This window comes from Bos javanicus, chromosome 2, assembly GCF_032452875.1.
Source record: "Bos javanicus breed banteng chromosome 2, ARS-OSU_banteng_1.0, whole genome shotgun sequence".
NCBI classification, from domain to species: domain Eukaryota; kingdom Metazoa; phylum Chordata; class Mammalia; order Artiodactyla; family Bovidae; genus Bos; species Bos javanicus.
Genome location: NC_083869.1, coordinates 118,574,995 through 118,589,639, shown reverse-complemented (window position 1 = coordinate 118,589,639; position 14,645 = coordinate 118,574,995). Strand labels below are relative to the sequence as shown.

The 14,645-nt window shown below is 43.2% G+C and overlaps 1 protein-coding gene across 8 annotated transcripts in view; it reads right to left on the bottom strand.

Moving 5' to 3' along the window:
* Positions 1–438: 438 nt before the first annotated feature.
* LOC133230392 (nuclear body protein SP140-like protein) overlaps positions 439–14,645 on the bottom strand; it is a 95,925-nt gene continuing 81,718 nt past the window's right edge. For all 8 annotated transcript variants that reach the window (XM_061387839.1, XM_061387808.1, XM_061387799.1 and 5 more), the window contains 5 exons: positions 8,892–9,007; positions 3,265–3,385; positions 2,924–2,995; positions 2,267–2,410; positions 439–734 (listed from right to left, as the gene is read on the bottom strand). In XM_061387839.1, the coding sequence (XP_061243823.1) occupies positions 633–734; positions 2,267–2,410; positions 2,924–2,995; positions 3,265–3,385; positions 8,892–9,007 (555 nt within the window). In that variant the 3' untranslated portion in view covers positions 439–632. The remainder of the gene's footprint in view (positions 735–2,266; positions 2,411–2,923; positions 2,996–3,264; positions 3,386–8,891; positions 9,008–14,645) is intronic.

Genomic DNA, 14,645 nt, shown 5'->3' with positions numbered 1-14,645 from the left:
CACGGGGTCATGAAGAGTTGGACACGACTGAGCAACTGAACTGAACTGAACTGAAAATAAGAAATGACTAGGTCCTGTGTGGTCTTTCCTGGTGGCTCACTGGTAAAGAATCTGCCTGCCAATGCCCAAGATGCAGATCCGATCTCTGGGTCAGGAAGAACCTTGGAGGAGGAAATGGCAACCCATTCCAGTATTCTTGCTGGGAAATTCCATGGACAGAAGGAGCCTGGTGGGCTATAGTCTATGGGGCTGCAAAACAGTCGGACACAATGACTAAACAATACCAACAAGTCCTGTGTGGGGAGGAGAAAAGAAGAGAAAAGTTTACTTAAGAACCTAATAAAGATTTAAGTGAATGGAAGCGCAAAATATGATCCTTTATAGAAAGACTTGACATTTCCCTTTGTGAATTTCACCCCTTATTACCCAGTAAGAGAATCTGAAAATTTTAAATTTTATTTAGAAAAATAAATGAGCACGAATGTCAACAACAACAAGTTTGAAAAAGAAATGTGTTATTTGCACGGAAACAGGCAGATGGTCAGTGAGGCCACAGGTACAGTCTTGTGTAGCTGCTGGAGGCTCTGGAGGGACGACTAGAATTGGGCTCCATTATAAAAGAACGGCTCAAACTAAGTGCTGTTTGTACTTATTTCCTGGATGCCAAAAATGTCTTTGAAATCATTCTCAAATTGGGTCTCTAGTTGAAGTCCCAGACCGATGAACTTACTGTCCTGAAAAAGCAAAGACAGAAATAATAATAGTCATAGACTGCTAATGAGCTTAGACACCTGATGTTTCGGTTAATCCAGAGCTTTATTTTAGACTCCCAAATGTCAAGTAAGAATTGATCCAGCTGAGAGTAGTTTATGTTCCCTGATAGCTGGATTGTTTCTCTTTATCTGGAAGATGTAGGAACAAAAACGGCACTGTATTGCAATCTAATTCTTCATCAGAAATTTGTTGATTAATTAAAAAAAATTCTAGCTATTTGATTTTGAACATAGCCCATATTCCACGTGACAGTATGAAAGTACAGAAAGGTCTAAGGTCAGTTTATGGTGTCTTCCTTTATTATTCATTCCCACCCCTTGAGATAATTCCTATTAACTTTTAGATACAGCAGTAGGAAATGTGAATATAAAAAGATCCAAGATTTTTAAATTTGAGAAAAGTGATCTGCTATCTTCCTTTAGAGGAGAGAGGCACAAGTTGCCTTTAAAACGTGCTTCTAGGGACATTCCTGATGGTCCAGTGGTTAAGACTTTGCTTTCCAATGCAGGGTGTGTGGGTTTGATCCCTGGTAGGGGAACTAAGATCCTAGATGCCTTGAGGCCAAAAAATCAATACACAAAACAGAAACAATATTGTAAGAAATTCAATAAAAACTTTAAAAATGGTCCATGTAAAAAAACATCAAAAAATATTTGCTTCTTGCTGATGAGAGACCTGACCCCACTTCTGTATGAGCACCAAGGCCATGAGAGTTCTGTTTTCCATCCAGAAATGCTGGAAATAGGGAGATGCCCAGGTGTTGGGGAGAGGCCCCTGTACACACATTTCTGAGGGCCCAGATGCCAGAGGGCAAGTGCGCAGCAGCAAACTGCTCATGGACCTAGGATGCCTCAGCATCGAGACTCCCCAGGATGGTCTCCAAGTCTGGGATGAGTGAGGATAGAAGGGACTATGAGGATGACAGGGACTTCTGAGGCACACACAGTACTGCCAGGTCCAATTAAAAAAAAAAAAAAGTACTTCCATTTCCTGTGGAAGGTACTGGGTCTGCAGTCAACTTTTGCTTGGGCTTTCCAGGTGGCACCTTGGTAAAGAATCCGTCTGCTGATGCAGGAGACACAGGAGTCTTGGGTTTGATTCCTGGGTCAGGAAGATGCCCTGGAGTAGGAAATGGCAACCCACTCCAGTATTCTTGCCTGGAAAATCCCATGGACAGAGGAGCCTGGCAGACTGCAGTCCATGGGGTCACAAAGAGTCAGACATGATTGAGCAGAGCACCAGTGTTCTTTATGGGCAAACTGAAGAAGGAGCTATGGAGAAGAAGTCAACTCTGACGTCCAAGGGTCATGCTTCCAGTGATCCCTTCTGATCTGTTATTATGTTCCCTACCATTGCCCACAGGGCTTGTAGAATACTGCCAGACTTTTTACTTGGGTGAGCTTGAGGGAAATTGTAACATTTACTTGATACAAGAAGTTGAAAGGCAAAATGACTTAACTGAAGAAGAATAGAAGCAGGAAGAGCCGCTTACCCTGTAAACCATTTTGTGGTTCTGGAAAATGAGACGCATGTCCCGCACAAACTCCCACACTTGGTAGTACAAGGTCATCATCAGCTTGTCCTTGATTTTGTTTAACCACATGGGCTCCTCAAGGTCCTGAGAGGCGTCTCTAGTCTGTTGACAAAAGTGCCAAATGGTAGGCATGGTTCCAAGTTTCCCTTCTATCGATTCCCACTGCTAAGGACCGAGTACTTGTATCCCCCAAATTCATATGCTGAAATCCTCACCCTCTACTTAGGATGGTCTTAGGAGGTGGGACCACTGGGAGATAATTAGGTAATTGTGAGGATGGGGCCCTCCAAATAGGATTAGTGCCTTTACACAAGGGATCCCAGGGACTTCTCTCTCCCTTTCCACCATATGAGGAGGACAAGATGAGAAGTGGCTGGCTGCAACCTGAAAGCAAGCCCTCACTATGGCCTGACCATGCTGACACCCTGATCTTGACCGTTCAGCCTCCAGCCACCCAATCTATGGTAGTTTGTTATAACAGCCTAAGCTTCTAAGGGCTGACTGAGCTGACTAAGACATCCATCAGCAAGGCAAAGAGATTGGCGATGTGTGCCCATTGATTCATATCACAAATTTGACAAATACCAGTTTGCAGTTTTTGTTGCTGTTACTTACATAATGTGGTTCTGAGACAAAAAAGGAGCTTTTTGGAGAGCAATAGACCTTCAAGAGGAGAAATTCACATTTCTGCCAAAGATAGACAAGATTTTTAAGTGATGAGCAGCTTGGAAAGAATGATCAGATCAATGCACAACCCCCAAACCTGCATACCTCCCAAACAAACACAGAATGGGAATTTTCTGTGGCTTATGGATTTTGGTGTCAGGTAATGTGATCAGAACACATCAAGACACAGCAGTTTGCCTTGGGCACTCCTCCTCCTGCTCCCTGCAAGATGGTGCTCCTTCTCTTGTGTAAACAGAAAGGAGGGGGCTTAGGTTTACATTTCAACTCACCAACTGCTCTCTAGGCAGCATCCGCTTCTGCAGGATCTCAGATTCCTGATAAATTGGCTGGCTTTCTGGGCAACATTTTTTAAGATCCTTTATCTGGCAGAAGATGCAACTCCATGGGTTCCTGAGAGGTCAAATATAAGGTCAACAAAGCCAGGTTCTCTATGACTCAACCATTGTCTCCATAGCTGCTAAAGTCCTCTGTTCAGGAGTAATTGGTAGTTTCCACTTGGACACAACTTCTCTCTGACACCCTTCTGTGCTGAAGCCCCATTTGGGCTTAACTGCCAAAAACAGCTCTCCCATCAGCAGTGGTAGAAGACTGATGGTCTAAGTGCAGTACCACAGTGGGTCAGGACTCTCATTCTCCTCAAAACTTAGGGTTCCTGTCTGAGCTACTGTGAGTTTGGTCATGAATTCAGCCTTTTAGAAGTAAAGAACTGGAAATTGGTATGTTAAGCACTGGAGTCTTGGGCCTTGATGATCCATCAACTCACAGTAAAAATCATTAAATCAGCCCTTCTTCTCAGCTTTGCTGAATAAGCACAGAGCATAAACCATAGGCATTTTTTTCAGTCATTGCTATCTTTGTGTCTAGAATCTACACTGCAGAAACTTCTTGGAAGGGAACTCTACCAAGAGAAGGCCACATGTTTTTCATGCGCCCCTAGATTTGTTCTCTACTTTCCTCTACAAGGTTCTCTGTCCCGGGGCACTCTTGATAATCTGAGAGGAAGAGAGAGTGATCCAACCTAGAGATGTCATTTAGCATCTCTCCTGGGCCACCCTGGAGGTTGCTCAAGGGGGGCCGTTACAGTGCCCATGGTGCAAGGGTGGCCTGACGATACAGAGCTCCACAGAAAAGTGAATTCTTCTACCTCTGCAGAATGCCCAGCTGCAGACATTTATGCTGAATTCCTGTCGGTTCAGTTCACTTCAGTCGCTCATTGTGTCTGACTCTTTGCGACCCCATGGACTGACTGCAGCACACCAGGCCTCTGTGTCCATCACCAACTCCCAGAGTTTACTCAAACTCATGTCCATCTAGTCGGTGATGCCATCCAACCATCTCATCCTTTGTCGTGAGCTTCTCCTTCCACCTCAATCTTTCCCAGCATCAGGGTCTTTTCCAATGAGTCAGTTCCTCACATCAGGTGGCCGAAGTATTGGAGTTTCAGCTTCAGCATCAGTCCTTCCAATGAAAATTCAGGACTGATTTCCTTTAGGATGGACTGGTTGGGTCTTCTTGCAGTCCAAGGGACTCTCAAGAGTCTTCTCCAACACCACAGCTCAAAAGCATCAATTCTTCAGTGCTCAGCTTTCTTTATAGTCCAACTCTCACATCCATACATGACCACTGGAAAAACCATAGCCTTGACTAGACGGACCTTTGTTGGCAAAGTAATGTCCCTGCTTTTGAATATGCTGTTTAGGTTGGTCACAACTTTCCTTCCAAGGAGTAAGCATCTTTTAATTTCATGGCTGCAATCACTGTCTGCAGTGATTTTGGAACCCAAGAAAATAAAGTCTGCCACTGTTTCCCCATCTATTTGCTATGAAGTGATGGGACTGGATGCCATGATCTTAGTTTTCTGAATGTTGACCTTTAAGCCAACGTTTTCACTCTTCTCTTTCACTTTCATCAAGAGGCTCTTTAGTCCTTCACTTTCTGCCATAAGTGTGGTGTCATCTGCATATCTAAGGCTATTGATATTTCTCCTGGCAATCTTGATTCCAGCTTGTGCTTCATCCAGCCTGGCATTTCACATGATGTACCCTGCATATAAATTAAATAAGCAGGGTGACAATGTACAGCCTTGACGTATTCCTTTTCCTATTTGGAACCAGTCTGTTGTTCCATGTCCAGTTTTAACTGTAGCTTCCTGACCTGCATACAGGTTTCTCAAGAGGCAGGTCAGGTGGTCTGGTATTCCCATCTCTTGAAGAATTTTCCACAGTTTGTTGTGATCCATACAGTCAAGGCTTTGGCATAATCAATACAACAGAAATAGACATTTTTCTGGAAGTCTCTTGCTTTTTCAATGATCCAACAGATGTTGGAAATTTGATCTCTGCTTCCTCTGCCTTTTCTAAAACCAACTTGTACATCTGGAAGTTCACGGTTCATGTATTGTTGAAGCCTGGCTTGGAGAATTTGGAGCATTACTTTACTAGCATGTGAGATGAGTGCAAATGTGCAGTAGTTTGACTATTCTTTGGCATTGCCTCTCTTTGCTGAATTCCTGAGGTGGCACAATCTCTGGAAGCTTCATGGGAGCAGATGAGCTACATTAGCCTCCTCCCATTTTGGAGGGAAAGTGCTCTGTCCTCATAGGGACGGACATAATCCTGGTAGAGATTCTCCTCCTTGGCCACAGGAATTCTACTACTTCTAGAATGCCTTCGCCTTCTATGTGTTATCTCACATGTCATCACCTCCGACCACAGATACACTTTATCACAAAGGAAATGCAGCAGTGGATTCACACCCACAGAAGTCAGGCATCTTATCCTGAACCCTGAGATTCCAGATCAGCTGACTTGATAAAACTGCGATGATCATCTTCTGAAGGCTCAGAACAGTCCCAGCTTTGTCAGCTTTGTGATATTCCCATTTTGTTGTTGTTGTTCAGTCGCTCAGTCATGTCCAACTCTTTGCGACCCCATGGACTGTTGCATGCTAGGCTCCTATGTCCATCACTATCTCCCGGAGTTTTCTCAAACTCATGTCCATTGAGTTGGTGATGCCATCCAACCATCTCATCCTCTGTCATCCCTTTTTCCTCCTGCCTTCAATCTTTCCCAGCATCAGGGTCTTTTCCAGTGAATTGGCTCTTTGCATCAGGTGGCCAAAGTATTGGAGCCTCAGCTTCAGCCTCAGTCCTTGCAATGAATATTCAGGACTGATTTCCTTTAGGATTGACTGGTTTGATCTCCTTTCAGTCCAAGGAACTCTCAGGAATATTCTCCAGCACCACAATTCAAAAGGATCAATTCTTTGATGCTCAGTTTTCTTTATGGTTCAACTCTCACATCCGTGCATGATTACAGGCAAAATCATAATTTTGACTATATGGACCTTTGTCAGCAAAGTGATGTCTCTGCTTTTTAATATGATGTATAGTTTTGTCATAGCTTTTCTTCCAAGGAGCAAGCATCTTTTAATTTCATGGCTGCAGTCACCATCTGCAGTGATTTTGGAGCCCAAGAAAATAAAATCTGTCACTGTTTCCACTGGGACCAGATGCCATGATCTTAGTTTTAGGAATGTTGGGTTTTAAGTCACCTTTTCCACTCTCTTCTTCCCCCCTCATCAGGAGGCTCTTTAGTTTCTCTTCGATTTCTGCCATTAGAGTGGTATCATGTGCATATCTGAGGTTGTTGACACTTCTCCTAGCAATCTTGATTCCAGCTTGTGGTTTAGCCAGTCCAGCATTTTCCGTATGTACTCTGCATACAAGTTAAATACAAAGAGTGACAATATACAACCTGGTAGGAATCCTTTCCCAATTTTAGACCAGTCAATTTTTCCATGTCCAGTTACAACTGTTGCTTCTTGACCCGCATACAGGTTTCTCAGGAGACAGGTAAGGTGGTCCAGTATTCCCATCTCTTTGAGAATTTTCCAGGTTTTTTTTTTGGTGATCCACACAGTCAAAGGCTTTCGTGTCATCAATAAAGCAGAAGTAAATGCTTTTTCCTGGAACTCTCTTGCTTTTCCCATGATCCAATGAATGTTGGCAACTTGATTTCTTTTTCCTCTGCCTTTTCTAAATCCAGCTTGTACATGTGGAAGTTCTTGATTCATGTACTGCTGAAGCCTAGCTTGAAGTATTTTGAGCGTTACCTTGCTAGCATATGAAATGAGCACAATTGTACAGTAGTTTGAATGTTCTTTGGTACTGGAATGAAAACTGACATTTTCCAGTCCTGTGGCCACTGCTGGATTTTCCAAATTTGTGGCCATGTTGAGTGCAGCAGTTTCACAGCATCGTCTTTTAGAATTTGAAATAGCTCAACTGGAATTCCATCACCTCCACTAGCTTTGTTCACATTAATGCTTCCTAAGGGTCACTTGACTTCACACTCTAGGATGTTTGGCTCTAGGTGAGTGACCAGACCATGGCAGTTATTTGGTCCATAAGATCTTTTTTGTATAGTTCTTCTGTGTATTCCTGCCACCTCTTTTTAATTTCTCCTCTTCTGTTAGGTTCTTACCATTTCTGTCCTTTATTGTGCCCATCCTTGCATAAAATGTTCCCTTAATATCTCCAATTTATTTGAAGAAATCTCTAGTCTTTCTGATTCTATTGTTTTCCCCTATTTCTTTGCATTGTTCATTGAAGAAGACCTTCTTAGCCCTCATTGCTATTCTCCGAAACTCTGCTTTCAGTTGGGTATATCTTTCCCTTTCTCCTTTGCCTTTCACTTCTCTTCTTTCCCCAGCTGTTTGTAAGGCCTCCTCAGACAACCATTTTGCCTTTTTGCATTTCTTTTTCTTTGGGATGATTTTGGTCACTGCTTCCTGTACAGTGTTACAACCTTTGTCCATAGTTCTTTGTCCATAGTAGGCACTCTGCATACTGGATCTAATCCCTTGAATCAATTTGTCACCTCCACTGTATATTTGTAAGGGGTTTGATTTAGGTCATACCTGAATGGTCTAGTGGTTTTCCCTTCTTTCTTCAATTTAAGCCCAAATTTATTCAGATGACCATTATATCTACCACTGTGAGCAAAATTCCCTTAGAAGGAATGGAGTAGGACTCATAGTCAATCAAAGGGTACAGAATACAATATTTGGCTCAATCTCAAAAACAACAGAATGTTCTTGGTTTGTTTCCAAAGCAAGCCATTCAATATCATAGTAATCCAAGTCTATGCCCCAACCACTGATGCCAAAGAATCTGAAGCTGATTAGTTCTATGAAGACTTACAACATCTAGAATGAACACCAAAAAGGGGCGTCCTTTTCATTATATTGGATTGGAATGCAAAATTAGGAAGTCAAGAGATACCCAGAATAACAGGCAAGTTTGGTCTTGGAGTACAAAATGAAGAACAGTAGAGCCTAACAGTTTTGTCAAGAGAACATGCTGGTCAAAGTAAACACCCTTTTCCAACAACCCAGGAGATGACTGCACCCAGACATCACCAGATGGTCAATACTGAAATCAGATTATGTTCTTTGCAGCCAAAGATGGAGAAGCTCCTATTATATCATCAGCAAAAGCAAGAGCTGGAGCTGGCTGTGGCTCAGATCATCAGTTCTTTATTGCAAAATTCAGCCTCAGATTGATGTTTCCACAGCAGTGGTACATGTTTTAAACCAGCAGCTAATATAGGGTGTCATCATCCCATCAAAATGCATGGGTCCAGGAATCAAGTGAGGGAAGCGAGGGTAATTCCTTTCTCTATTATACCTAATCACCACTTGAAGAGTTTTCTTCTCGTTAATCTACTGCTACTAGCACTGTTAAACAGCTATGTATCTTATTTCTGAATCCGGATACATAAGGACTCTGCTTCTGAATCAAGACACATACAACAAGAGACAACTTTGCAGTCTGAGTGTGCATGATGGGAGAAACATAAGAAGGAAGGGCAGGAGGGAGCCAGGTCTCACTCACTTGGTAGCAAGTTTAGGTGGAATGTGGCAGTTCCCATGAAAGAACCTTGGACACGTATCACAGGATAACAGCGCTTTCTCTCTACTGCACACCTCGCATTTATTTGAGTCTTCTGGCTAGAAGAGGAAATGATGTAGACATCATTGGGATCAGCAAGACTCTGGAAAGTCAACCCTGTGGTTGGCACTGTAGACATATAGCCTTTACTCGTACCCAGGCGCTACTTGGAAACCATTCTCAAAATGGTTTACAAGAGTTCAGGGAGAAGACAGTCTGGTCTGCAGTGAAGTTCAGGAGGAAGTGGCTCTGTGTTAAACTTTCAAAGTTTTCTTTATAGAGACAGATATTCTGAAAAGTCTTTCAACAGCCACATAAAAGGATAAATTAAAGATAATCTGAGAAATTTATTATTCTGAAGGCAAAATCTGTCTCAGGAATACAGTGTCTCATCTAGTTATCTACACTGCATCATTTACATTGACTCATTGAAGAGTGATTTACTGAGATTTTTTTTTTTTGTCTTTTGGTCGTGTTGGGAATCTTAGTTCTCTGACCAGGGGCTGCACCGGTACCGCCCGCTCTGGTAGCACTGTCATAAGCCGGGAAAGTCCCTACTGAGACTTTACATGGTAGGATAAACATCTGAGAGATCACTGCATCGCATTTTCCTTGCTGTAAGTTCTCTGTGAATTGAAGGACATGGAGAGGCGTTCCTGGGCTATGGATTTTGTTCTGGAGAGCCCCTGAGCCTGCAACAGTGCCTCTGGTTGGAAAGACAATGGGCACAGGTAATCAGGTGTATGTCAGGGCAGACAGACCTCTCTGGTTCTGAAGCCTAGGGAAGGCCATCCTTAGCTTGGCATCTAGGTGTGGAGGTGCCATCTCTCAATGGCTGGGAACTGTGGTAATGGCAACCACTGGAGTTGAAGGCCAAGGTCTTACCCTAATTTTTTGAGCCCATGGAAGACCTGATGCTTTGCCTGTGTAAGGAAGATGGAAGGGCCCACAGTCAACTGGCGTGGGATTTTTCACCAGGCTCAGTATGTGGGGCCTTTAGCCAGATTTTATTTCATTCAGTGACATACTAAAGGGGTGGGATGGAGTGGGAGGTGAGAGGGAGAGTCAAGAGGGAGGGGACATGTGTATACCTATGGCTGACATATATAGATCTATGACTGACTCATGCTGATGTATGGCAGAAACTAACACAATATTGTAAAGCAATTACCCTTCAATTAAAAATAAATAAAATTTATTTTTTAAAAGAAAAAAATTGATAGTGTTTGCATCTAAGTATTGTGGAGTAACAAGTAGCACATGTTAAAACTACAGAATTTATGAGGACTTCTTTGGCATCCTAGTGGTTAAGACTTCCCCTTCCAATGCAGGGGGTGCAGGTTCAACCCCTGGTTGAGGAACTAAGATCCTATATGCCTCACGGTCAAAAAACCAAAACATAAAACAGAAGCAATATTGTAACAAACTCAATAAAGACTTTAAAAGTGGTCCACATAAAAAAAAAATCTTAAAAAAAAAAAACCTATAGAATTTATAGACCAAAATAAGAATGATCAAGGAAGGAGCCCATTGGTGGGCAAGAAGAATTAAATTTCTTCCTTTTAATTTTCGGTGATAATCTATGTGGCAATAACATGTGAATCTCTATATACTATGATTTCTATGTATGAGGGTCATGTGTCTGTTCTGCAGAAATGGCCAGAGAATGGGCACCTGGTCCCTCTCCTGGGCCACCCTAGTGGTGGGAAGCAATTCATCTAATGGATAGCACCTCTTCATCTAGATGAAGCTACCCTTTCTACACCACAGGCTAGAAGAAGAAATTCACACGACAGTGCTTGCATGACAGTCTAGGTACAAAACAATCACAGATTTGGGGACCGGCCTACCTGGTGATGGGTAGCTGGGACTCTGGTGGGTGTTGAGGAAGTGGGGAGGTGGTGGGGAGGGCCATTCACCTCTTCCTTCTAGAAACACTCTTTATGATTTGTTCCATGACACTCCACTCTCTTTGATTTTTCTAACATGTTTCTTCTTTCTTTTCAGCTTCCAAACCTGGAATGTTGGAATTCTGCAGGGCTCTGTCCTATTGTCCCCTGCCCATTTTCCTCTCCTCAATTCAGTTCAGTTCAGCCACTCAGTCGTGTCCGACTCTTTGCGACCCCATGAATCGCAGCACACCAGGCCTCCCTGTCCATCACCATCTCCCGGAGTTCACTCAAACTCACGTCCATCGAGTCGGTGATGCCAATCAGCCATCTCATCCTCTGTCATCCCCTTCTCCTCCTGCCCCCAATCCCTCCCAGCATCAGAGTCTTTTCCAATGAGTCAACTCTTCGCATGAGGTGGCCAAAGTATTGGAGTTTCAGCTTCAGCATCATTCCTTCCAAAGAACACCCAGGACTGATCTCCTTTAGGATGGACTGGTTGGATCTCCTTGCAGTCTAAGGGACTCTGAAGAATCTTCTCCAACACCACAGTTCAAAAGCATCAATTCTTCGGCACTCAGCTTTCTTCACAGTCCAACTCTCACATCCATGCATGACTACTGGAAAAACCATAGCCTTGACTAGATGGACCTTTGTTGGCAAAGAAATGTCTCTGCTTTTGAATATGCTATCTAGGTTGGTCATAACTTTCCTTCCAAGGAGTAAGCATCTTTTAATTTCATGGCTGCAGTCACCATCTGCAGTGATTTTGGAGCCCCCCAAAATAAAGTCTGACACTGTTTCCACTGTTTTCCCATCTATTTCCCATGAAGTGATGGGACCAGATGCCATGATCTTAGTTTTCTGAATGTTGAGCTTTAAGTCGACTTTTTCACTCTCCTCTTTAACTTTCATTAAGAGGCTTTTTAGTTCCTCTTCACTTTCTGCCATAAGGGTGGTGTCATCTGTTTATTCCTCTCCTAGATGATCACAACTACTCCCATGACCTACCACATTCATCCCTGGGCTTTAAGACCTGTGTCTCTGGTCTCCTGGTCTTTTTTTGAGTACCCAAGTATCCAAATGCTACTTTTTTTTAAATCATAAAATTACATGTCTTTCATCATGTCTAAAACCCACTGTGCCCCAGACCACAGTCCTTGTCTTTCTGTCTTGAATGTGCTCCTCTTCTGGTGCCCCCTCATCTCATTAAGAACCCAGGAGACTGGAAGTGGACATGGATTCCTTCCCTTACCCCATCCCAGACATTCAACCCATTACCAGTCCTGCCAATCTGAATTTTTAAATACTTCATCTCATTCTCAGTGCTTCTTTGAGGTCTGTTGCTACAAGAATGCAGAGCCTGTACTTATAATATAGTATTATGAGCCAAAGCAAAATGGCCTGATATTTCCAAAGCATAACAGTCAGAATATTATCCTTGAGCCCAATGAGCTGAGGTGAATTGGAGCACATGTTGACTGGTAGATTCTTTGCATGTATAACTTCAATATAAGAAGAAGAGACACAAAATTCACACATAGGAAAGGCTGCAAGGCATGTCTTGCCCACGTGCTCCCTGTCAACAGGAGAGCTTGAGGAATGGCCTGTTAAGGACATCCTTGGGGACATCCCTACCTGTGTTTGAGAGGTCCTGGCTTGGGGCCATGTAACCACATTTCCTTCTTCTCAGCCTCATGGATGCTGACCACTATTTTTAGGCTACTGGGTCAGGCTTTCTTATGCCGTTTGGTGCTAAGAAGACACAAGCAGCAGAAGCCAAGGGGCTAGAGAAGGAAGAGATGCTCTAGAGAGACCCTTCAAGAACTGAGGCGGTGACACCTTCTGAGCTGTAAGCCCAGAGGAAACCAAGAGAGGGCATCCGTGATGAAGGGTGGGAGAAGATCAACTAATTGATTAACCCAGACTGAATTATCCTTGACCCCCTATGACTACGGCTTCCCCAGTGGCTTAGTGGTAAAGAATCTGCTGGCCAATGCAGGAGCCAAGGAGACATGGGTTCGATCCTGTGATCACGAAGATCCCCTGGAGGAGGAAATAGCAACCCACCCCAGTACTCTTGCCTGGGATAATCCCATGGGCAGGGGAGCCAGGTGGGCTGTCATCCATGGGGTTGCAAAAAGTCGGACACAACTGAGCATGCGTGCATAGCCTAGCATTCACTCCCTAGGACTAGGTGGAAACACTTGGTCTTAATGAACAGTGCAAATAGCATCTCTTTCTCCAGAAAACCCAGTGGATGCAGATCCTAGTTACTGAATCTTTAGCGTATAGTCAGTGGAGCAGGTATCCCCAGAAACCAGCTTTGTGAAGATCATGACTTCCTGGTTTTGCAGAGATGGCCAAGGTTACCTCTGCTGGAAGTTAGGAAAATGGAAGCTTTTCTATTTCGTCTTTTTCACCTCATAGCTTCTCTCTCACACACTGTCTTGGAGAGGAAGACATCAACTATCTGACGCCTTCCCCAGAATCCACACAACACAGACAGTGCTGGTCCGTGAATGTCACGTTACTTTGTTTTTTAAATTTAAATTTATTTATTTTAATTGGAGGCTAATTACTTTACAATATTATATTGGTTTTGCCATACATCAACATGAATCCACCACGGGTGTACACGTGCTCCCCATCCTGAACCCCCCTCCCACCTCCCTCCCCGTACCATCCCTCTGGGTCATCCCAGTGCACCAGCCCCAAGCATTCTGTATCGTGCGTTGAACCTGGACTGGCAATTCGTTTCTTATATGATGAATGTCACATGTTACTTTGAAGAACAGAATTTGCCTTCATAGGCGGCACTAAGGTCTGCAAAGCCCCTCTGATGGGGTTGAAGGGCCTCTCCACAAAGGAAAAGATTTTCCAAGTTAGCAACCTCTTCTAAAGGGCACCCCTGCTTCCCAATCACTCTATTCTTTAAAGTGCCATCTCCATGAAGGAAATAACATTTACTTTGAAAACAAACCACCTGAGGCAGGACTCAGTGTGAGTGGCTGTGTGCATGTGAAGAAGAGGTTTTGTTTTGTTTTTGCTTTACCAGGTGACATATGGCTATATATTCATTCCAGAGGGGATTTCTACATTAGGTCTATACTAGGTCAGCTAGAGTGACCATGAGATGTTTCTATTTTGCTCAATCCTTATTTCATTAAAGCCAGAACCCAGAAAAGCCAATGAAAATACAGTCAGTGTTGCAAAAGCAACCATCATTAAACACACTTTTTCTGTGCCTTCCCAAATCATGCTTTTCCACCTCTAGCTCCATCTTTTATGTCTAATTTTAAGACAGTATGCCCACTGCAGTGGCCTATATGGGAAAAGAATCTAAAAAAATAAAACAGTGTATATATGTATATATATAACTGACTCACTTTGCTGTATACCTGAAACTAATACAACATTTAAGTTGACTGTACTCCAATAAAAACTTTTTTAAGAAAGACAGTACAGAGACTCGCCTATCTCCTAATAAGCTCCACTCCGAGAGCATGTTGAAAGTCCAATTTGTTGGTTAGTCCAACAAAGTTAGGCTAGGTACCCAGCTAACACAATCAACTCTATGGTACTGTACAGTAATAAACTTGTAACACTTCACACAAATAATACAGAAAAAGCAAACAAACACAAAGAGTAAAGTAAACATTTTTAATGTACAGTTAAGAGTACCTTGAGAAGTGCAGGAGTACAGTACAACAGCTGGCATCGAGTGAACAGGCAAGAAGGGTTACTGGCTGGCGGAGGGACAGGAGGTGGACGACGGTAGAGCTGAAGGATTGTCAGCAATAGGAGA